The 23,736-nt window shown below is 53.6% G+C and overlaps 2 protein-coding genes and 1 pseudogene across 2 annotated transcripts; all 3 read left to right on the top strand.

Moving 5' to 3' along the window:
* The first annotated feature begins 5,889 nt into the window (after positions 1 to 5,889).
* Positions 5,890 to 8,071, top strand: LOC137152280 (probable G-protein coupled receptor 33). Its single transcript, XM_067546821.1, has 2 exons — positions 5,890 to 5,913; positions 7,058 to 8,071. The coding sequence occupies exons 1-2, from the start codon at positions 5,890 to 5,892 to the stop codon at positions 8,069 to 8,071; spliced, it is 1,038 nt and encodes a 345-aa protein (XP_067402922.1).
* Positions 8,072 to 13,295: 5,224 nt separating this feature from the next.
* LOC137152291 (probable G-protein coupled receptor 33) lies at positions 13,296 to 15,533 on the top strand. Its single transcript, XM_067546825.1, has 2 exons — positions 13,296 to 13,304; positions 14,403 to 15,533. The coding sequence occupies exon 2, from the start codon at positions 14,409 to 14,411 to the stop codon at positions 15,531 to 15,533; it is 1,125 nt and encodes a 374-aa protein (XP_067402926.1). The 5' UTR covers positions 13,296 to 13,304; positions 14,403 to 14,408.
* Positions 15,534 to 22,338: 6,805 nt separating this feature from the next.
* Positions 22,339 to 23,286, top strand: LOC137152290 (probable G-protein coupled receptor 33; annotated as a pseudogene).
* Positions 23,287 to 23,736: the final 450 nt, after the last annotated feature.

Here is a 23,736-nt window from a genome sequence, read left to right as displayed (position 1 = left end):
GACAATAAGAAGCTGGACTTGTCTAGGAGGAAGGTTTATTCCACGGCAGCCTGCCGTTGAGGATGGCCAACCATCAGGCCCTCCTGGGCAGATATAATTTCAAGCTGTGGGACTCCCTCAGGCGGTTCGCTGAGGCCCTGCCCCAGGACTAGGCTGCAGACTTTAGCGCCATCGTGGAGGAAGGAACCACGGTGGCTAGGGCAGCGCTCCAGACATCCTGTGACGCTGCTGACTTGGCGGGGCAGGGCCATAGCCTCTGCCATCTCCGTGAGAAGGTGCTCGTGGCTGTAATCCTTGGGCCTGTCCCGGGAGGTGCAGTAGTCTATTGAGGACCTCCCTGGTGGTGGGTTGGCCCTATTCTCCGACCAGACCGACGCGAAGCTGCACGGTCTGAAGGACTCCAGGGCCACGCTTCGCTCCCTGGGCCTGTACACGCCCCAGTTCTCCAGGCGTCAGTCACGACCACAGGCGCAGCAGCAGCTAAGGCCTCCGTCCAGGCCTTTTCAACCCTATAGGACTAGGGGGTTTAGAAGTAGAAATCAGCCCCCCAGCTCGTCCTCAGCTCCCCAGCAGGGGCCCCCCAGGAGGTCGGGCAACCAGAGGAGACCATTTTGATGGTGCGCCTGAGGGTGGTGCCCCGACTGCTCTCCTGGATCCGCCCTGCCCCTTTCTAAACAGGTGAAGGCCCTTCCATCCCGAATGGGCAAAGATCCCTTTGGACCGTTGGGTCCTTGGGATAGTCTCAGGGGGCTATGCCCTACAGTTTACATCTACCGCCCCCAAGAACCCTCCACCTCTGTCCCTCTTCAGGGACCCCTCTCACGACTCCTCTTGCAGGAGGTGGACACCCTCCTCAACCTGGGAGTGGTGGAAATGGTCCCTCAAGGCAGAAGGGGGCAGGTTCTATTCGAGGTACTTCCTCATCCCCAAGACGAAGGGGGGGTCTGAGACCCATATTAGACCTGCGTTGTCTAAACAAATATGTTAAACAACTCAGGTTTCGCATGGTCTCCCCAGCCTCCATAAACCCTTCCCTGGATCCAGGAGACTGGTAAGCCACCCTCGACCTCAAGGACACAGACTTTCATGTGTCCATCCTCCCCAGCCACAGGCGTTTTCTCCATTTCACGGTGGCTGGCTCCCACGACCAGTTCACAGCCCTGCTCTCTGGCCTATCTTCAGCTCCAAGGATGTTGGCCAAGTGCATGACAGTGGTGGCTGCCCACCTGAGACTAAAGGGTGTGCAAATCTTCCCTTACCTGCACGATTGGCTGATCAGGGGCAGGTCCAGGTCCCACGTGCAGGAGAGCATGTCCCTCACTTGCTCCACGTACAGCAGGCCGGGACCGCTCATAAACGAGCAGGAGTCCACACTAATCCCAGTGCAACACATACAATTCATTGAGGCCACTCTGGACGCTTCCCAGGCCAGAGCCTTCCTGCCTCAGCCACGTTTCAAGGCGATGGTCTCTATCATCTCCCAGCTGCACCGATGCCCCACAACACCAGCCAGGCACTGCCTACAGCTGTTAGGTCACGTGGTGGCCTGCACGTACGTAGTGAGACCAGCTCGCCTGAGGCTCAGACCGCTTCAGGCATGGTTGGCCTCGGTACATGTGCTGAGCAGACACCCATTGGACCGGGTGGTCACAGTTCCCCCGCCCGTCTTAACCTCCTTAAACTGGTGGTGGACTCCCAGGGCAGTGATGAAGGGCGTTCTGTTCAGGGAGCTGGTCCCGTCGGTCACCCTAATTTCCGACGCATCGGACGTAGAATGGGGAGCCCACATCAGAGCCAACCTAGGCACCCAGGGCTCTGGTTGGGGGAAGAGAGCATCTGCATATCAACGTGAAGGAGTTGAGCGCCATTCATCTAGCGTGCCAGGTGTTCCTCCAATTCCTGACAGGCAGAGCAGTACAGGTGCTGACGGACAACACCGCAGCCATGTATTACATAAATAGGCCGGGGAGAGCGCACTCCTCAGCCCTCTGTGAGGAAGCTACCGTCTGTGGGACTTGCCGTGAGGCACAATTTCCACCTGATTGCCTCTCACCTCCCGGGAGTGAGGTGGATCTCCTCAGCAGGTCGTTTCTACCCCACTGCGACTGGTCGCTGCACCCAGAGATGGTGGCTATGATCTTCCAGAAGGGGGAGTTCCCCAACTGGACCTATTCACATCGGCCTGCAACGCGAAGTGTCCGAGGTTCTGCTCACTCCAGAGTCACGAGACTGGGTCGATTTCTGACGCGTTCCTCATGGACTGGACGGGGACCTTCATGTACGCGTTCCCGCCCATTCCGCTCCTGCCCGAGGTTCTGCTGAAAGTAAAGAGGGACAGGGCGAATGTGATACTCCTCGCTCTGGCCTGGCCGAGGCAGCACTGGTTCAGCATGCTGCTGGACCTTTCAATCACCCCACGCTCCTGGAGCTCCCGAGGCGGCACGACCTTCTATCCCAGGACCACGGTCTCCTGTTGCACCTGGACCTGGACTTCCTGCACCTCACGGCCTGGAGGCTCCGTGGCTGACGGAGGGAGAGAGAGCCTGCTCGGTGCAGGTCCAGCAAGTTCTGCTCGGCAGCAGGAAACCTTCCACACAGGTCGTGTATTGGGCTAAGTGGAGGCGGTTTACCTGTTGGGCGGAGTCCCGGGGTATTCCGCCCAGCCTCTCGCCTATGCAGGCGATTCTGGAGTACCTGCTCCAGCTAAAGCTCCAGGGCCTGGCGCTGGCCTTGTTGAAGGTTCACCTGTCGGCCATTTTGGCCTTCCATCAGCCGCTAGAGGGGAGATTGCTGTTCTCCCATCCCATGTCGGTCAGGTTCCTCAAGGAGAGGCTCTACCCTCAGATCCACGACCCGGTGCCTTCCTGGGATCTCAACCTGGTCCTCTCGAGACTCATGGGATCCCCCTTCGAACCCATGGCTTCATACCCTCTGCTCCTGCTTTCATGGAAGGTAGCCTTCCTGGTGGCCATTACCTCAGCCAGGAGGGTCTCCGAGATTAGGGCCTTGACCTCGGAGCCCCCTTATACGGTGGTCTATAAGGACAAGGTACAGCTGAGGCCGCATCCAGCCTTCCTGCCCATGGTGGTTTCCCAATTTCATTGTAACCAAGATATTTTTCTCCCCGTGTTTTTTCCCAAACTGCTGGCTCGGAGGAGGAGAGGAGATGGCATTCGCTGGACATGAGACGAGCCCTGGCCTTCTACATCGAGTGTACAAAGCCGTTCTGGAAATCAACACAGCTCTTCACTGCAATGGTCGACCAGATGAAAGGCTCATCTGTCTCCACCCAGCGCATCTCCTCGTGGATCACATCCTGCATCCAGTTCTGTTGGGAGCAGGTGAAGGTGCCACTTCCGGGAACCATCACAGCGCACTCAACCAGAGCTCCAACCTCGTCTACAGCCTTCCCGGAGAGAGTGCCCCTGCAGGACATCTGCAAAGCTGCCACCTGGTCGTCGGTGCACACCTTCACATCCCACCACGCCATCGTCCAGCAGGCGAGAGGAGACGCGGGATTCAGCAGAGCGGTGCTGAGGGCAGCTCACCGGTAACTCCGACCCACCTCCAAGGTATTGCTTGTTAGTCACCTATAGCGGAATGGACATGAGCAAGCACTCGAAGAAGAAAACAGGATTACTTACCAGTCACTGCTGTTCTTCGAGATGTGCTGCTCACATCCGTTCCATAGCTCACCCCCCGTCCCTGCTGCTGGAGTTGGCGGAAAGAAGGGACTGAGGGGGCGTAGGGCCGGCAGCGCCTCATATACTGAGGCATGTGCGCGGGGCTCCAGGAGGGGCTGGAGCCAGCCCTATGGGGTCTGCTAAGGGGAAAAACGTTCAGGGTAACCGTGCAGAGGCGTGCACCCACCTACAATGGAATGGACTTGAGCAACACGTCTCGAAGAACAGCAGTTGCTGGTAAGTGATCTTGTTTTTTCAAGGGAGCTGCCCTACGCACAGGGGTGGGGTGAGAGGTCAGTGCAATTTGGATATTAGCAGCCGCTCCTCTTCAGGGGCTGCATCTCGAGAACTCCCCGACCAACTGATCTCCTCTTTCTCCAGCAGACTTGGGCACAGCTCCTGCGGTAGCGTGCCGGTTTCCAGGTCGATCGGAGTCTGCAACTGGTTTCCAGAGCGGTTGGAAAAAATTAAGAGTGGCTCATTTTCGTGCCCCACTCCGCCCCCGGCTTTGCTGAGACGTGGCCAATTTCAAGCCAAGCTGAGCGGGCGCCTGGATTTCCGAGCGTTTTGACGCATTGGTCGGGAAAGGAAAAGGTTTCTCCGCAGGCCCGGCTGCAGGAGGGCGCTTAGCAAATCCATCGCAGGCAGGACACAGGCTCCCGGGCCTCGGGGAGCTGTGAGCTCTGTGTCTGCAGCACCTGGTTGCGAGCCGTGCCCCCCTGAATCCGCCAGCCCTTTGCTTGCTACACGCTCACGTCCAACCCCAGGGCATCAGCCCGGCCGCACACGTCCCAGGTGCCATGGCTGCGTCCCTGGGGGCGCAGGCCTCTTTGGAGAGCCGCGTTGGAGCTCTGGTCCCTTTGGAAACGTGGCTTCCTCCGCGGGCCGGCAGATGGCATTGAGATTTGCCCAGGGGGTGCAGCTAGACTCCCACATTTCTGTGCATCCCTGGCCCTCTGTGTCCAAGGACCCTGGCTGTGTCGTGCTACAGCCTCAGGCTAGTTTATCCACCTGCCAGACCCTGAGTCTGAGGTTTCAGTCTGCTTCGGCAGACATGACTCATTGTTTCCATTTGTGGTTTGTGTTGTCTTGGGTGCAGGGTGTAAAGAAGACTCAGAGATAAAGGGAGCAAACATGCAGACAGGGGTGGCAGGGTGGGGGTCAGGCACACGGACCCTTTCCAAGGCAAATACTCACCTTTCTCCCGGGCCAAGTGTCTCTTCAGGCTGCCTCTGCTTTTCCATCAACCCCGCTATGCAGGAGACTCAAGATGATGTGCAGAGGCCTCCCCAGTGGGTCTGAAGGGCCCTGCTGGAAGCTGCAGAAATGAGTGACTGTCAGGGTAAATCCGCAGGACTCCCTGCCTCTGGTATTTGTGGAGTTAACTGGTAGGACTCCCTGCCACAGGGGAATAGTAAGGTTAACCCATGAGGCAGCCCATCATGCGGTATTAGTGGGGTTAACCTGTGGGACTCCATCCAGAAGGATATCATTATGTGAGGTCTATGACAAAGGGTCGATTTCTTCACCTTGTTTCACGTCGATGAGATGAGATGTTCCCTATTTATCATGCTCAAATTCAGTCCTCGCCCAGAGCCGGGATAGAATCCAGGAGTCCTGACTCCCCACCCCTCCTGCTCTAACCACTAGACCCCTACACTCCTTGGCTAGGAGTTGCATCACTGGGGACTCAGCCTTTGTTGTGAGTTAATGGGGCTGGGGTTATCGCTGGGTCGTGGTACAGCCCCCTTCACAAAAGAACCTGTGCAAAATACAGGCCCTTCCTCTTCACAGCGGCAGAGCTCAGTAGATGAGCTCCAGGCCAAGTGTCTAGTGTATTCGAGTGGGGGGCTAGGACTCATGGGTTCTATCCCCAGGGCTGGGTGGGGAGTGGGGTGTAGTGGTTAGAGCAGCGAGGTGGGAGCCAGGAAACCTGGGTTATAGCCCTAGCCTTGGGAGAGGAGGTTTAAAGCAATGGCTGTGTCTTAGGTGGTCTCTTTCCTAAGACAGTGTCCGAATCATCATTTCTGTTTTATGGTTTGCACCTTCTCGATCTTATAGAGCAGGATGGGGTGGAGCATGCAGAAGACGCAAGGTAAAGGGCAGTGAACAAAACACACAATGCAGGGCTCGGGGGGGATGGACAGACACACGGAGGATTGCAGGGCAAACACACACCATCCGAGTCTCTCTCTGTGCTGAGTCCATGTTTCCACCACCCCCTGCCCAGGTGAGTCGAGATAATGAGCAGAAGCCCCCTCCTTGGGCCCAAAGGGGAATTTCCTTGCTAATCCCACTTAGAAGGTGCAGAAATGTGCTATTGTCAGGGCAGATCATTGGGACACTCTGCCCCTGGGGCTACCTTGGGACACTCAATAGACAGAGGTAGTGGGTGAGGTCTGGGATGTGTGACTTTTTCTCCTTTGTTTCCCGTTACTCAGACGAGGTGTCCTGCATTTACGAAGCTCTAAGCTGCAGGGCCCCACTTCCCTTCCACAGCCCCAGAGTTCTGACCCCCAGCTCCCCTCCCCTCCCCTCCCCACCCCACCCCACCCCACCCCACCGCCAGAGCCAAGGCTGGAACCCAGGATTCCTGGTTTGCAGCCTGCCTGTCTCTAACCATTAGGCCATACTGCAGCACACAGAGGGCTCCATGCTAACAAGGCCGTGGGGGGCGCAGTCCCAGGCAGAGGCAATGGCCTGGAGGTCCCTGGTGCAGAGCTAGCAGCACGGCTGTGGGGCAGAGAAGCGGCTCGGTGAATTGAGGCTTCCTGTGTTATAATTAGAAGAACGCTGCACTGTCTCACAAGTCAGGATGCGGTAGCAATTCCTGTGACAGGCAGATGAGCTCAATCGATGGGGTGGGGGCGGGATGGCTTTTTCCACCTTGTAGCAGTGAGTTTCACTGGCACCAGCTCCTCCATGGTAGGAATCAACAGCACCAATCCCCAGCTCCCTGAGCCAGCCAGTTCTTGCCCTGCAGACAGATCAGAGCCGGCGTCTCCTAGTGGGGAAAGACGCTGTGTCCCATTCTCTACCACTCTGAGCCAGTCTGTCCTGCAGATCACAGCCATGTGGTACTCTTGGCGTAACTGTGTATTTGATCTTGTAGATGGTCCCCTTCCCTACTCTTCCCACATTTACTATCCCTCTTTCCCTCCCCTACTGCCTAGAGCTCTATCTTGTAGCGGTGAGTTCCACCGGCCATGACCCATTTGCTGAGAGCATTCAGTCTGGATATTCTGGAGGACCAGAGGAGTCCTCTCTCATGGTGCCTTCCTAACCCCCCTTGATATTGCTCCTTTCCTTCTCTTCCACCCTCCTTCTTCCCCTTCTCTGTTTTTCCTTCCAATTCCTCTTCCTTCTCTCCCCAGGGCACCATGGACCAAGACATCACGACCTTCCCACCAACCACGGAGGCGAATTCCAGCCAGACCCCAGCAACTGTTAAGGCCACTCACCTGGCCTCTGCCGTGTTGCTCTTTGCCACCTTCCTGGTGGGTTTGGTGGGGAACGGGCTGTATCTGTGGGTGCTGGGGCTGAAGATGAGAAGGACGGTGACCACCCTCTGGTTCCTCCATGTGGTCTCCTGCTACTTCCTCTTCACCCTGATGATCCCCTTCTTCGCTGTGTACGTCCTCCTGGGTTTCCACTGGGCCTTTGGCACAGCCATGTGCAAACTCCTGAATACCTGCATCTCCCTGGGCATGTTCTCCTCCGTCTTCCTTCTCACCCTCATCAGCCTGGACCGCTATGTCCTCACTCACCATCCTGTCTGGTTCCGGCGTCACCGCACCTTGCCACGGGCCAGGAAGCTGGTTGTGGGCGTGTGGCTGGTCTCCTTCGCCCTCAGCGCTCCCTACCTGGCTTTCCGGGAGACCCGCGTGGTGGATGGAGGCAGAATCGTCTGCATCAACAATTATGATGTCTCCAGTAACTGGAAAGGAACTGAGATGCCAGGCCTGGAGAGACGAGTCCACCTGGCCATCTTCGTGGTTCAGTTCCTACTGGGCTTTCTGCTGCCCTTCTGCACCATCGTGGCATGCTACAGCCGGGTGGGACTGAAGATGAAAGAGAAGAAGCTGGCATGGGCTAGGAAGCCCTTCAAAGTCATGCTGGCTGCGGTAGCTTCCTTTTTCCTCAGCTGGCTGCCCTACCACCTTTACCAGGGCGTGAAGCTCTACAGGAAGGAGGTGCCAGAGTCAGTGTCGGGGACCCTCTTGATCATTTACACCTTCACATCCTGCTTCAATGCCTGCTTCACCCCCATAATCTACCTCTTCATGGGGGAGAAGTTCTGGCAGGTCTTCAGGATGTCTCTTCTCACTCTGGTCAAGGCTGCTTTTGTTGATGATCTCGGCGGCAGTGTCCCGGAGTCTAGTGTGTAACATGGATCGGAAGTTGAGAACAGAAAACAGGAGATGACCTGAAGGTGCCCATACATAGGGGGAGTTGAAAACTTGGCCTCCCATTTGTTCCTAGATCCCCGATGGTTCTAAAGCCTAAAGGGTTCCAGGTATCTCAACGTTTATAAACCCAGTGGAGTCCCAGGATTCTAGATTCCTTGCTGTCTCCAGAATCCCATGTGTTCTAGGTCTCTCATTTTTTTCAAACACAAGGGGTCTTTAAGGGCCCCAGATCACTAGCCAGCTCCATAAACCTGTTTGTTCCCTCATTGTGCTCTAACCTAATTGAGTCTCTTGGACTGTGTATCACTAGCTGGCTCTGAGCTGGCTCTCATTTATTCTAAGCCTCTCAGTGCGTTCCAACTCAGTGACCATGAGTTCTAGATCCCTGACTGGTTCTAGAATATTATTGGATTCTGGAATGTTTTCAAACCAGATAGGATCAGGGAGGGTCCAGATTCTTTGCTAAAAGTATTATGGGGGTTCTAGATTTCCAAATGGTTTAAAATCCATTAGTTTTAGTGTATTATAAAAGAATCTGTATTATAATAGCAATATCTGGCTCTTCTCTAGTGCTTTTCATCAGTAGATCTGAAAGAACTTCACCTAGGAGATCAGTAGCAGTCTCCTCATTTTTACAAATGGGGAAACAGAGGCACAAAGTGGGGGACTTGAATTGTCACTTATCTTGGCCAAGATCACCCAGCAAGCCAGTGGCAGAAGTGGGAAAAAACCCAGGTCTCCTGCATTGCAGCCCAGGTCTTTATCCATTGCATCTCCTTAGACTGTGCGCTCTCTGGGATGGGAACTGTCTTTTCGCTCTGTGTTTGTACAGCGCCTAGCACAGCAGGGTCCTGGGCAAGGACTGCGGCTCCCAGAGCTACCGAAATAAAAAATAATAAGTAATAATCATTCCCGGGCGTTCTTTGAACTCCCTGGATTCCATACGTTCATGTGGCTGTTCTGACATAATTTACAAACACAGTGTGACCCGATCGCTGGGATATTTACTGTGTGGATGATCTGGCTTAGTTTCAGAGTGGCCAGTAAGAAAAACAAGCCAGCGGAGTGAAGAGCAGTGCCAGAGAAACCACCTGCCGGGGAACACTTCAGGGTGGTGAAGTGGCAATGTCCAAGCTATGATAAAGACTTAAAAAGATCCTCCCTGGCGGATTCTCTGTCACTGGCAGATCAGGGACGTTTGGCAGCTGGTCAGACTAGAAGACCACCATGCTTCTGGCCTTGGAATCTGAGCTATTCAGAGGTCAGGCAGGTGTTGGAGGGGTGCTCTACCTTTTGTCACCTAGAAGCCACTGGGGGGTCTGACGAAGGCAGGCCAGGGTAGGCCACCAGCCCAGGTTGGATGGTGACAGGTATGTTAGGTGTAGCCCCTCTGTTTTAAAAATCTTCTTCCACTCCTACTGTTCATATGTAACAAGACTAGCAGCCATGAGAGATTCCAACTGTCACTGATTCAAAATACAATCGGATTTCATGGATTCTAGGATTCCTGGCCAGTTCTTAATCTGTCAGCTCCCAGGTCTGTCAGTGTTTTCAATGTGATCTGGTCTGAAGTGGTCTACATTTGGACCATCATGTTTTCCAAGCCCCTGTTTGTTTCAAAAGCCAATAGGATCCTATGCATTCTAGATATTTGGCTGGTTCTTGAACATCTTGGGTTCTAGGTCTGTCAAAGCTTTACCTCCCTACGGATCCTATGTGGTCTACAACATCTTCGTTTCCAACATCATATTTGACGTTCTAGACCACATCACATCTGTTTGGGTTTTAGAAAACTTCGTCAGATGCAGAACCCAAGAGGTTCAGAAACCACCCAAATATTTAGAACTCATGGGGTTCTAGTGCATGTCTGTGTGTGTGTTTAAAAAGTCAGTAGTACCTCATGAGTTCTAGATTTTTTGCTAGATTTTGAATCTTGACTTCTAGGTCTAACAATGTCTTGAAACCCAATCATATATGACATGCTCTTGTATCTCAAGGGTCCCAAGCCCCTATATGTTTAAAAAACAATAGGATCCTGTGAATTCTAGATATGTGGCTACTTCTAGAAACTTCTGGGTTCCAAGTCACTTCATTTTTTTAAAAGTAGAGAATCTAGAGCCTTTAAAAAAACAAGACCTCTCATGTGGCATCTCTGGAACTGAGAAGATTCTCCACTCTGAGGGTAAAGTAGCTAGAAGGAAGATGCAGCATCTTGGGAGTTCCTGACTTGAGACACCTTCAAGCTAAACAAAGTGTTTAGCTCCTTCTTCTGGAGAATCAGGCTTCTTTAAGGATGTCCGTACGGGAATCCTCCCAAAATACAACCATAACAAAAAATCACCAATTATTTTGGAAAATTAAGCCTGAAAGTCAGAAAGGGAGGGAATGAACAGGTCAGATCCCAGTCAGTGAGGATCACTATTGCTATGCTGATTTCATGTCCGAGTTTGTGATTTCTTGTCCCACCTCTGGAAGGGGAGTGGGGTCTAGCAGGTTGGAGTGGGCGGCCTGGGAGCCAGGACTCTTGGGTTCAGTCCCCAGCTCTGGGAAGGGAATGGTGTCTAGCCGTTAGAGCAGATTTAGTGACACCAAAACGTTTAGTGAATTAGTATCAAATTTCCAAATGGTTTCACTCAATAACCAAAGCTCTGACATTTTCAATATGAAACGTTTCAATTTTCTTATTCAAAATGGCTTTGTCTTGAAATTTGCTTCATTTTTAAAAATATTTTATTGAAAACGAGTAAATACCAACCTCAGGAAGAATAATTTTGTTCGGCCTGAAACAACGGGTCTCCACCACGCCACACACCTTTTCGTTTGCTTAAAATAAAAAAAAATCTTTTGGGATTGTCTCCAAGTGAGTGTCGTCCCCCCGCCCAGCTTTTTGGAACAACCAGAGCCCTGAAGAATCAGTTAATGGCACAGGATTTACACACCAGTTGTGGTCCCAACTCAGCTCTTTCAGGCTGAAGACATCAAGCCAAAGTCTGATCAAAGGTGATAATAAGGACGAGAACAAAATATCTCAATTTTAGATCAAAAGAGCAGTGACTGTATCTAAGCCTGCAAAGGTCAGCTGAGGGTGCGTGTTACTCACCCTCCATTTCCAGTGGAAGCCGTTCCTTGCAGAGGTGTGAACTGCTAATAAGCACAAGTGTGAACAGCTTGCGCAACAGAATCACTTTTGCAATGCGGCGTCCGTGCATGACATTTCCTGAAGTTTGGAGTCTTTGCTCTTTCCCCCTCGCTGTGCACCACGAACGTTATAACCCTCTGAAAATGTTCAATTCGTTTGTACAGGAGTGGGGGATGTATCACGGGAACCCCTGGATCAAGTGACCCCAAAGTTGCATCACAAACCCCACCCCAGCCTCCGTTGCCGAGTGTCAGTTTTCAAGGGAGGTTCCCTATGCACAGGGGCATTCATGCAATTTGTGAATATTAACAGCTGCTCATATTCAGGGGGTTGCATCTCATGAACGCCCCGATCAAATGATTGCCCATTTCTCCAGCAGAGTCTCTGGGGCAGCGTGACACTTTCCAAGCTGATTCGAGTCTCATGTGCGGTTCTCAGACCAGTTTGAAAAAACTAAGCGTGGCTCCTTTATGTGCAGCTTTAACTGTGGGTCCCCGGGATCACAAGTCCCCAAACTTGCTCCACTCACTCCCCCTCCGGCCTCGCTGAGACACGACCAACTGCTAGCCCAGCCGAGCGGGCGCGTGGATTTCGGAGCACTTTGAGGCGTCGGTTCTGAAAGGAAAGGATTGTCCACAGCATCGCGCTGAGCAGATCTGGGGACCTGGGCTCCCCGGCCTTCGGCAGTTCTCAGCTCCGCGTCTGCAGCACCTGGCTGTGAGCTGCCCCTGAATCCGCCTGTCCTTTGCTTGCTGCATGCTCACGTCCAACCCCAGGGCATCAGCCCAGCCGTTCACGTGCCAGCCTCCGTGTCCGCGTCTGTGGGACGTGTGCCTCTTTGCAGAGCCACCTCGAAGCTCTACATTTGGAAATGTGGCTTCCTCTGAAGGCCGCCGGGTGACATTGAGATACGCCGAGGATGTGCAGCTGGACCCCACGTTTCTGTGTATCCCTGGCCCTCCGTGTCCACAGACCCCGGCTGGGCTGAGCTGCTGCCTCAGGCTAGTTTATTGCCTGGCCAGGCTCTGAGGTTTTATTCTGCTAAGGCAGCCGGTGAGTTATTGTTTCCCTTTGTGGTTTGCATTGTATGGGGCCAACAGAGCAGCCTGGGGCGCAGGGTATGAAGAAGACTCAGAGATAAAGGGAGTGAACGAGCAGACAGGGGGTTGGGTGGAGGGCGCTCAGACACACGGACCCTTTCCTGGGCAAATACTCACTTTTCTCCCTGGCCGAGTGTTTTTCCAGGCTGGCTCCGTGTCTCCATCAGCCCCGCTATGCAGGGGAGTCGAGACAACGGGCACAGGCCCCGCCGGTGGGTCTGAAGGGCCCTGCTGGAGGCTGCAGAAATGTGCAAGCATCAGGGTTACGCTGTGGGACACCCTGCTACAGGGCAAGGGTGAGGTTAACCCACAGGGCAGCCCAACACAGGGGATCAGTGGGGTTAGCCTGTGGGACTCCATCCAGAGGGATGTAGCTTTGTGAGGTCTATGACAGAGGGTCAGTTTCTTCACCATGTTTTCATTCAGTGAAATTCATTCATGCTCAAACTCACTCCACACCCAGAGATGGGGTTAGAACCCAGGAGGGCTGACTCAGCCTTTGCTGTGAACTAAGGGGGCGGTGATTATATCCGGGTCATGGTACAGCCCCCTTCACAAACAGACTTGTGCAAAATACAGGCCTTTCCTCTTCCCAGCAGCAGATCTCAATAGGTGAGCTCTCGGCCAAGCGTCCAGTAGGTTAGAGCGGGGGGTTGGTGGCCAGGACACCTGGGTTGTAGCCCCAGCCTTGGCAGAGGAGGTTTAAATCAATGGCTGTTTCTTAGATTGTTTCTCTCCTAAGAAAGTGTCCGAATGATCATTTCCGTTTTATGGTTTGCACCTTCTCGATCTTATAGAGCAGGATGGGGTGGAGCATGTAGAAGACGCAAGGTAAAGGGGAGTGAACAAAACACACAGTGCAGGGCTTGGGTGGAGCGGAGCATGGACAGACACATAGAGGATTGCAGGGCAAACACACACCATCCGAGTCTCTCTCTGTGCTGAGTCCACGTTTCCACCACCCCCTACCCAGGTGAGTAGAGAAAATGAGCAGAAGCCCCCTCCTTGGGCCTGAAGGGGAATTTATTTGCTAAGCTCACCTAGAAGGTGCAGAAATTTGCTATTGTCAGGGCAGATTAGTGGGACTCTGCCACAGGGGGTATCTTGGGACACTCAATAGACAGAGGTAGTGGATAAGGTCTGGGAGGTGTGACTTTTTCTCTGTTGTTTCCCATTACTCAGATGAGATGGCTCCATTTATGAAGCTCTAAGCTGCAGGGCCCCACTTCCCTATCACAACCCCAGGGGGTCTAAACCCCCATCTCCCCACCCCACTTCCAGAGCCTGGGATAGAACCCAGGAGTCCTAATTTGCAGCCTGCCCGTCTCTAACCATTAGGCCATTCTGCAGCGCCCAGAGGACTCCATGCCATCTAGGCCATGGGGGGTGCAGTTCCAGGCAGCGACAATAGCCTGGAGGTCCCTGGTGCAGAGCTGGCAGCACGGCTGTGGGGCAGAGAAGCGGCTCAGTGGATTGAGGCTTCCTGTTACAATGAGAAGAACCCTGCACAAGTCAGGGTGTGGCAGCAATTCCTGTGACAGGAAGATGAACTCAATCGACAGGGTGGGGGAGGGATGGCTTTTTCCACCTTGTAGCAGTGAGTTCCACTGGCACCAGTGCCTGCCTCCAGCAATCCCCAGCTCCCGGAGTAAGCCAGTCCCTGCCCTGGAGACAGATTAGACCTGGCGACTCCTAGTGGGGAAAGACACTGTGTCCCATTCTCTACCACTTGAGCCAGCCTGTCCTGCAGATCACAGCCGTGTGGTACTCTCGGCATAACTGTGTATTTGATTTTGTAGATGGTCCCCTTCCCTACTTTTCCCACATTTACAATCCCTCTTTCTCTCCCCTACTGCCTAGAGCTCTATCTTGTAGCGGGGTAGTTCCACTGGCCGTCATCCAGTTGCTGAGAGCACCCAGCCTGGATATTCTGGAGGACCAGAGGGTGCCCAGAGGAGTCCTTTCCGATGGTGTCTTCCTAACCCCCCTTGTTATTGCTCCTTTCCTTCTCTTCCACCCTCCTTTTTCCCCTTCTGTTTTTCCTTCCAATCCCTCTTCCTTCTCTCCTCAGGGCCCCATGGACCAAGACATCACGACCTTCCCACCAACCATGGAGGCGAATTCCAGCCAGACCAGAGCAGCTGTTACGGCCACTCACCTGGCCTCTGCCGTGTTGCTCTTCGCCACCTTCCTGGTGGGTGTGGTGGGGAACGGGCTGTACCTGTGGGTGCTGTGGCTGAAGATGACAAGGACGGTGACCACCCTCTGGTTCCTCCACCTGGTCTTCTGCTACTTCCTCTTCACCCTGATGATCCCCTTCTTCGCTGTGTACATCCTCCTGGGTTTCCACTGGGCCTTCGGCACAGCCATGTGCAAACTCCTGAACACCTGCATCTCCATGGGAATGTTCTCCTCTGTCTTCCTTCTCACCCTCATCAGCCTAGACCGCTACACCCTCACTCACCGTCCCATCTGGTCCCGGGATCACCGCACTATGCCCTGGGCCAGGAAGCTGGTTGTAGGCGTGTGGCTGGTCTCCTTCGCCCTCAGCGCTCCCTACCTGGCTTTCCGGGAGACCCGTGTGGTGGATGGAGGCAGAATCGTCTGCATCAACAATTATGATGTCTTCAGTGACTGGAAAGGAACCAAGACACAGGGCCTGGAGAGACGTGTCCACCTGGCCTTCTTCGTGGTTCGGTTCCTGCTGGGCTTCCTGCTGCCCTTCTGCACCATCGTGGCATGCTACAGCCGGGTGGGGCTGAAGATGAAAGAGAAGAAGCTGGCATGGGCTGGGAAACCCTTCAAAGTCATGCTGGCCACCGTGGTTTCCTTCTTTCTTGGTTGGCTGCCCTACCACCTTTACCAGGGTGTGAAGCTCTACAGGAAGGAGGTGCCAGAGTCAGTGTCGGGGACCCTCTTGATCATTTACACCTTCACGTCCTGCTTCAATGCCTGCTTCACCCCCATACTCTACCTGTTCGTGGGGGAGAAGTTCTGGCAGGTCTTCAGGAAGTCTCTTCTCACTCTGATTAAGGCTGCTTTTGTTGATGATCTCGGCAGCAGTGACCACGAATCTAACGAGCTACATGGATCAGAAGTTGAGAACAGAAAAGAGGAGACGACCCGAAGGTGCCCAGACATTCAGGGAGTTGAAAACTTGGCCTCCCATTTGTTCCTAGATCCCAATATATCTAAAAACTAAAGGGTTCCAGGTATCTCAAATGTTTATAAATGCAGCAGAGTCCATGGATTCTAGATTCCCTGCTGTCTCCAGAATCCCAATTATTCTAGATCTCTCAATGTTTTCAAACTCAAGGGGTCCTAATAGCACCAGATCTCTAGCCAGCTCCAGAAACCTGTTTGCTTTAGTTCCCTCATTGTGTTCAACCTAATTGATTATCTTGGATTGTGTATCAATAGCTGGCTCTAGAATCTCATTTATTCTAAGCCTCTCAGTGCATTCCAATTGAGTGATCATGGGTTCTAGATTCCTGATGGGTTCTAGGATATCACTGGATTCTAGAGTGTTTTCAAACCACTTAGGATCCAGCAGGTTTCAGATTCTTTGCTAAAAGTCTCAAGGGGGTTCTAGATGTAAATTCCATTAGCTGTAGTGTATTTGTAGGCTGGCGACAGGGCCCAGCAGAGGCGTCACGACCCTTCCTCGGGCCCAGGCTCCAAGGAAGGCTGCAGTGCCTTGCTCTACAGGAAGGAGCTAGCGGGTTATGAGTCTTTAGCCCCAGTCCCAGGCGGGGAGGGCTTTCAACGCAATCTGTAGCCCCCAGCCCTCAGGTAGGCGGGGCTGTTCACACTCAGTATCCTCTGGCAGGCAGGTTCAGAGGAGCCGAGCACTCCCAGGGTGGCTAGCAATGGGGGAGGAGGACGCAGGTCCGCCTGACTCCACTGCATCCCAGCCCAGGTCCCTGTCAGTGGCAAAGAGACTCCGCCGCAACCCGCTGGCTCTGGTGCGACCACAGACCCTGGCTAACTAATGTCGGCTGCCCCTGGGCTACTTCCTCCCACCCTGAATCTGGGTTCCTGGAGCCGGGGCCTTCCTCCGAGTCTCTGGGGTAGACAGGTAGAGGGAGTCCCACTAGTCCCTCATTGTCGGCCGGCGGCAGGTCTGGGAACTTCTCGGGGCCGTCAGCAGATGGCAGCTCCTCCAGGTCACAGGGTCCTGGTGGGTCCTCCGGCACACGGGGCTCAGGCAGCTCCAGTGGGTCCCCGGCAACAGGCAGTCCCTCTAGGTCAGGACTGGCCTCGGGGATTTCTCCCAGTCAGCAGTCTCTGGTAGCTCTTCCCAGCTACTAGGGCCCAGTGACCAGTCTAGGGCCTGGAGGCTCTGGTCATTGGGGTGTTTGCTCTGCACAGCTGCGGTCCTGGCTCAGGCCCAGACCTCAGCCTTGAGGAAGTCACATTCTTCTCCGGCAACAGCTTCCCCCTGACTGAGCTACTAGGCCGGCCTTTTGTACTTCCCCTTCCTGTCCTGGCCCCGCCCCTCTGCTCCTGCGGTGTGTGGCCTGCAGGGCCCAGATCTGACCAGCAGGGGCATTGCAACCCTTGCTCGGGCTCAGGCTCCGAGGAAGGTGATAGCGTCTTGCTACAGTTTTATAGAAGAATCTCTATTATAATAGCAATATCTAGCTCTTCTCTAGTGCTTTTCATCAGTAGATCTGAAACAACTTGAGCTAAGAGGTCAGTAACAGTCTCCTGATTTTTACAATTGGGGAAACTGAGGCACAGAGTGGGGGACTTGACTTGTCACGGCCAAGGTCACCCAGCAAGCCAGTGGCAGAACTGGGAACAAAACCAGGTCTCCTGCATTGCAGCCCAGGTCTCTATCCATTGCATCTCCTTAGACTGTGCGCTCTCTGGGATGGGAACTGTCTTTTCATTCTGTGTCTGTACAGTGCCTAGCACAGTGGGTCCTGGGCAAGGACTGGGGCTGCCAGCGCTACCGAAATAAAAAATAATAAGTAATAATCATTCCCAGGTTTCTTTAAACTCCCTGGATTCCAGAGGTTTGTGTGGCTGCTCTGATATAATTTACAAACACAGAGTGACCCGATCTCTGGGATATTTAGTGTGCGGATGCTCTGGCTTAGTTTCAGAGTGGCAGGTAAGGAAAACAAGCCAGCGGAGTGAAGAGCAGTGCCAGAGAAATGGCCTGCTGGGAAACACGTTAGGGTGGTGAAGAGGTAACGTCCCAGCTAGTGACTATGAAGATCCTGCCTGCCAGCTCCAGCCAAGGTACAAAACTTTGGCCAAGGCTGGGAGCCAGTAGATCAAAAGGACGATAAAGACTTTAAAAATCCTTCCCGGTGGATTCTCTATCACTGGCAATTTTTAGAGCTAGACGGCATGGTTTCTAAGAGATCTGACTGCTCTAGTTCAACCAGCGACTAATTCAGGGATGTTCGGCAAGAGGTAAGCTTAGGGGACCACCATGCTTCTGGCCTTGGAATGTCAGAATCTGTCCAGAGGTCAGGCAGGTATTGCTGGGGTGCTGTACCAGTTGTCACTTAGACCCACTGGGGGGTCTGAGGAAGCCAGGCTGGGTTAGGCCACCAGCTCAAGGTGGAGGATGACAGGTAAGTTAGACGTAGCCCCTCTGTTTTAAAAATCTTCTTCCACTCCTACTGATCACACGTAAGAAGACCAGCATTCGTGACAGATGCTACCTCTCACTAATTCAAAATTCAGTCAGATCTCATGGATTCTAGGCTTCCTGGCTGGTTCGTAACCCCTTGGGTCCCTGGTCTGTCAGTGTTTTGAATGTGACTTGATCTGATGTGGTCTAGATTTAGAAGCAAGATGCTGTGATAACAGGGACGAAAACACAAACATCTCCATGTTTAGATCAAAACAACAGGGGCTGTGTCTCTAAGCCTGCAAGTGTCAGCTCAGCTCAGCGTGCGTGTTACTCACCCTCCATTTCCGGTGGAGGTCTCACTTCGCAGAGGTGTGAACTGCTACTAAGCACAGGTGCGAACAGCTTCGGTGGCAGAATCACTTTTGCAATGTGGCGTCCGTGCTGAACGTTTTCTGCCAACTTTCCAAGCCAATCTGAGTCTCGCGTCCGGTTCTCAGACCAGTATGAAAAAACTAAGCACGGCTCCTTTTTGTGCAGCTTTAACTGCAGGTCCCCAGGATCACAACCCCCGAACATGCCCCACTCCCTCTGTCCCTGCCTTTGCTGAGACACGACCAATTTCTAGCCAAGCCGGGTGTCGGTGTGGATTTCCGAGCCTTTTGAAGCATTGGTCCGGAAAGGAAAAGGATTGTCTGCAGGCCTGGCTGCAGGAGGGCATTTAACAAATCCGCTACGGGCAGGACTCAGGCTCCCAGGCCTGGTGCAGTTCTCAGCTCCACGTCTGCAGCACCTGGTTGTGAGCCACTCCCTGAATCCGCCTTTGCTTTCTGCATGCTCATGTCCATCCCAGGGTATCAGCCCGGACGCTCACGTGTCTGTGTCTTGGGGGCGTGGACCTCTTTGGAGAGCCATGTTGGAGTTCTGGTACCTTTGGAAACGTGGCTCCTATCGAGGGTCAGTGAGTGACGCTGATATGTACCCAGGGGGTGCAGATGGACCCCACATTTCTGTGTATCCCGGGCTCTCCGGATCTAAGGCCTGGTCTATGTTACAACACTAGGTCCATGTAGGGCAGCTTCCGTTGACCTAATGACTTCAGTGTTGCCATGACAGCCGTGCTCCCGCCCATGTAAGTGCCCTACTACAGGACATCGTCTCTCCACCTCCACGGGGGGCGCTCAGCTCCCCGCCGGGCGGCCGTCATGCTCCTGGCAGGCTGGGAGTGGGGAACTGAGAGCCCAGGAGGCAGCCTGGCTCCCAGCAGGGAGTGGGAAGCCTAGAGGCCCAGGGCAGCGCCCGGGACCCTGACGGGGAAGGCGGCGCTGAGAGCCCAGGCACAGTAATTACTGCGCTGGCTGTAAGTCGTACTGGACCCTGGCTGGGTCGTGCTGCAGCCTCAGGCTGGTTTATCGCCTGGCCAGGCTGTGAGGTTTCATTCTGCTCAGGCAGACGGCGAGTTGTTGTTTCCATTTGTGGTTTCTGTTGTCCGGGGCCAACAGAGCAGCCTGGGGGCAGGATGTGAAGAAGATTCAGAGATACGGGGTTTGAAGTGAACACACAGCCTGGGGGGTGGATACACGGACACTTTGCTGGGCAAACATTCGCTTTTCTCCCTGGCCCAGTCTCTCTCCACGTTGGCTCCACGTTTCCATCAGCCCCGCTACGCAGGGGAGTCGAGATGACGGGCGGAGGTCCCCGCGGTGTCTGAAGGGCAATTTCCATTCTAAGCCCCCCTGGAGGATGCAGAAATTTGCTAGTGACAGTATTAACCAGTGGGACTCCCTGCCTCTGATATTTGTTGAGTTAACTGGTATGACTCTGCCATGGGGGAATAGTAAGGTTAACCCATGGAGCAGCCTGACGCAGTGTATGAGTGGGGTTAACCTGTGGGACTCAATGCAGAGGGATGTAATTATGTGGGGTCTGTGACAGAGGCTGAATTTCTTCACCTTGTTTCAAGTCAATGAGATAAGACGTTCCCTATTTATCATGCTCAAACTCACTCCTCTCTCAGAGCTGGGATAGAACCCAGGAGTCCTGGCTCCCCGCCCCTCCTGCTCTAACCACTAGAGAACCCACTCCTGGGCTAGGAGTTGCATCATTTGTGACACAGCCTTTATTGTGAGTTAATGGGGCCGAGGTTATCTCCAGGTCATGGTACAGCCTCCTTCACAAAAAGACGTGTGCAAATTACAGCCCCTCCTCGTCACGGGGGCACGTCGCAATAGATGAGCTCCTGGCCAAGCGTCCAGTGTAGTAGAGCAGGGGGACTGGGAGCCAGGACTCCTGGGTCCTAACCCGGCTCTGGGAGGGACGGGGGAGCTGGTGTTTAGAACAGGGGCAGACTGGGAGACACGACTCCTGGGCTCTAGCCCCATCTCTGGGAGGGGAGTGGGGGCTAGTTTTAAAGCCATGGCTGCTCCTTAGCTTGGTTCTCCCCTAAGACAGTGTCCGAATGATAATCTCCATTTATGGTTTGAGGCTTCTCGATCTGAAAGAGCAGGATGGGGTGGGGTGGAGCGTGTAGAAAACCCAGAGTTAAGGGGAGTGAACTAAACACACAGGGCAGGGCATGGGTGTGTGGAGGGACAGACAAACGGATGCTTTGCTGGGCAAACACACACCATCCACCTCTCTCTGCGCTGGGCCTGTGTTTCCACCAGCTGCTGCCCAGGTGAGTTGAGACGATGGGCAAAAGCCCAGGCGTTGGGTCTGAAGGGGAATTTCCTTCCTAAGCCCACCTAGAAGCCACAGAAATTTGCTATTGTCAAGGCAAAGCAGTGGGAGTCCCTGCCCCTGGGTATTAGTGGGGTTAACCTGTGAGACTCCCTGCCCCTGGGTATCAGTGGGGTTAACATGGGGCACTCATAGACAGAGGTAGTAGTTGAGGTCTGGGACATGTGAATTTTTCTTCTTTGTTTCCCATTACTCAGATGAGGTGTTCCCCATTTACAGAGCTCTAAGCTGCAGGACCCCACTCCCCTCCCACACCTCTGGAGTTATGACCCCCAGATCCTCACCGTGCCCAACCACACCCCACTCTAAGAGCCAGGGATGGAACCCAGGTATCCTGGCTGCCATTCACCTGTCTCTAACCATTAGGCCATTCTGCAGCACACAGAGTTCTCCATGCTAACAAGGCCGTGGGGGGCACAGTCCCAGGCAGAGGCAATAGTCTGGAGGTCCCTCTTGCAGGGCTGGCAGCACGGCTGTGGGACAGAGAAGCAGCTCGGTGGATTGAGACTTCCTGTGTTATGATGAAAAAGTCCCTGCACGGTCTCACAAGTCAGGGTGTGGCAGGAATTCCTGTGACGGCAGATGAACAGAAGAGATGGGGTTGGGGAGGGATGGCTTTTTCCACCTTGTAGCAGTGAGTTCCACCGGCACCAGCTTCTGCCAGCTAGGAATCAAGAGCACCATTCCCCAGCCAATCCCAGGTCCTGAAACCAGACCGGAGCCGGCGCCTCTGTTACCAGATTTGCCCATCACCTTGGGGTGCGCTCATTTATAAGGGTGACATTCCTGGCGGGGGTGGGATTCTGCAATTCTATCACTGTATTGCTTGTGTCACTTGTGTCCATGCAGCTTCTCCCTTCTGCAAGTCTCCTCCCTTTGGAGGACCTAGATTTCCCAGGGCTGGGTTCCTCTAGCCCCAGAATGAGTTGAACACACAAATACACACACACACACACACACACACACAAGATTAACAGATCCCCATGTTCACACTGAAATTCTTCTGGTAGTAACCCCCTTGATTTTTGGATTTTGGATTTTTTGGAGTTACAAGGATCTTTGGCTTCGGTAAGAGGGGCGTTGCTGCAGAGTAAAATAGGGAAGCTGAGAACATGCAAGAGGAAAGGAAGATCGGAGAGAGTCTGGTAACCAGCTTGATTATAGACCACTTCTGGTTCAAGCAGAGGCTGGGTGGGGGTGGGGGGGAGTCCTTCATGAGTCAGGCAGGCTGGGTACTGCACTCTAGTTCCCCAAGAACACAGAGCTGACAGGTAACAACTCCTAGCAGGGAAAGGCCCCTTGTCCCATTTCCTCCCCCCCCCCCCCCCCCAGAGACAACCAGCCCTCCACATCACAGCCACGTGGTACTCTCAGCATAGCTGTGCATTTGATCTACTAGACTGTCCCCTTCCCCACTCCTCCCATGATTATTATCCCACTTGCCCTCCCCCACTGCCCAGTGCTCTTACTTGTAGCCATGAGTTCACCAGCCATGGCCCAGTTGCTGAGAACACCCCTCCTGGATATTCTGGAGAACTAGAGGGTGCCCAGAGAGGTCCTCTCTGACGGTGCATTCCTAACCTCCTCTGTTATTTCTCCTTTGTCCTCATCTACTCTCCTTTTTTTCCCTCCTTTGTCATCCCTTCCAACCTCTCTTCCATTTTCTCCTCAGGGCACCATGCACCCAGGCAACACTACCCTTCCACTGTAACTTGGACAAACTCCAGCCAGGACCCAGCATCCATGAAGACCCTACACCTGGCTGTGGCCCTGTTGCTCTTCGCAACCATCCTGGTGGGTGTGGTGGTGAACGGGCTGTATCTGTGGATGCTGGGGCTGAAGATGAGAAGGACGATGACCACCCTCTGGTTCCTCCACCTGGTCTCCTGTTCACTCTTCTTCACCCTGCTGATCCCCTTCTATGCCGTCTACGTCCTCCTGGGTTTCCAGTGGGTCTTCGGCATGGCTCATGTAAGCTTCTTTGCACTTGCATCATCCTGGGCATGTTCTCCTCTGCCTTCCTCCTCTCCCTCATCAGCCTGGACCACTACATCCTCACCTGCCACCCCATCTGGTCCCAGCTACACCGCACCATGTCCTGGGCCAGGAAGCTGATTGTGGGTGAATGGCTGACTTGCTTTATCCTCAGCACTCCCTACCTGGTTTTCCAGGAGACCTGGGAGGCAGAGGATGGCAGGGTCATTTGCACCTATTATTATTTCCATTCTAGTGACCAGGATAGAGCTGAGACGAAGGCCTGAGGGAAACACACACACCTTGTGCTGTTCTTGGGCTTTCTGCTGCCCTTCTGCATCACTGAAGGAAGCTACAGCCGTATGGGGCTGGAGATGAAGGAGAAAGGGCTGGCCTGGAGGAAGAAGCCCTTCAAAGTCATGGTGCCTGCGGTGGTGTCATTCTTCCTAGGCTGGCTGCCCTACCACCTCTACTACGACCTGATGCTCTTTAAAGAAGAGCCCAAGTCATTGACAGGTGTCTTACAGTCATTTGCAGCATCAAGTTCTGCTTCAACGTCTGCTTCACTCCAGTCCTCTACCCGTTTGTGGAGGAGACATTACATCAGGTGCTTAGGACATCCCTGTTTGCTCTGGTCAAAGCGACTTTTTAGGAGGATACCGATAGTGAAGGGCCTGGACCGGAGTCTAGTGGGAGAAACAGGTGAGAAGCAGACCATATAGAAGTAAAGAAAAACTTGGAGTCCTGTGGGTTCTAGAGACCTGGCTATTTTACAGTGGCTGGGTTCTAGGTATCTCAATATTTTCTATGTCTCTTGGTGTGATAAAATCCCCCTAGGGTCCAGAGGATTCTAGATTCCTCTTTGGTTCTAGAATGCAATAGCTGCCAGGAGTGTAAATGGTTTTAAATGCTACGTGAGCCCATTGTTTCTATATTAGGTGACTCTAGAACTACATTTTAGATGTCAGAACTCTTCTGAAAGCACAAAATTCCATGCATTCTACATCATTCGCTGTTTGTACATCTTCATGGATTCCAACTTTCTTACCGTGTCTATGCCTAGTAGGGTCCCTTGGGAGCTAGACTCCTGGAGAGTTCTAGA

The sequence above is a fragment of the Emydura macquarii genome, unplaced genomic scaffold (assembly GCF_026122565.2).
Source record: "Emydura macquarii macquarii isolate MOO-44397 ecotype Brisbane River unplaced genomic scaffold, CSIRO-AGI_Emac_v2 contig_1152, whole genome shotgun sequence".
Taxonomy (NCBI): Eukaryota; Metazoa; Chordata; order Testudines; family Chelidae; genus Emydura; species Emydura macquarii.
Note: the sequence above shows the minus strand (reverse complement) of the source record. Positions and strands in the feature narration are given on the sequence as shown.

Coding starts and splice junctions, on each gene's coding strand:
- LOC137152280 (XM_067546821.1), top strand. CDS start 5,890: ATGTTTCCACCACCCCCTGCCCAG. Junction 5,914..7,057: donor TTCCACCACCCCCTGCCCAG/GTGAGTCGAGAT, acceptor TTCTCTCCCCAG/GGCACCATGGACCAAGACAT.
- LOC137152291 (XM_067546825.1), top strand. CDS start 14,409: ATGGACCAAGACATCACGACCTTCCCACCAACCATGGAGGCGAATTCC.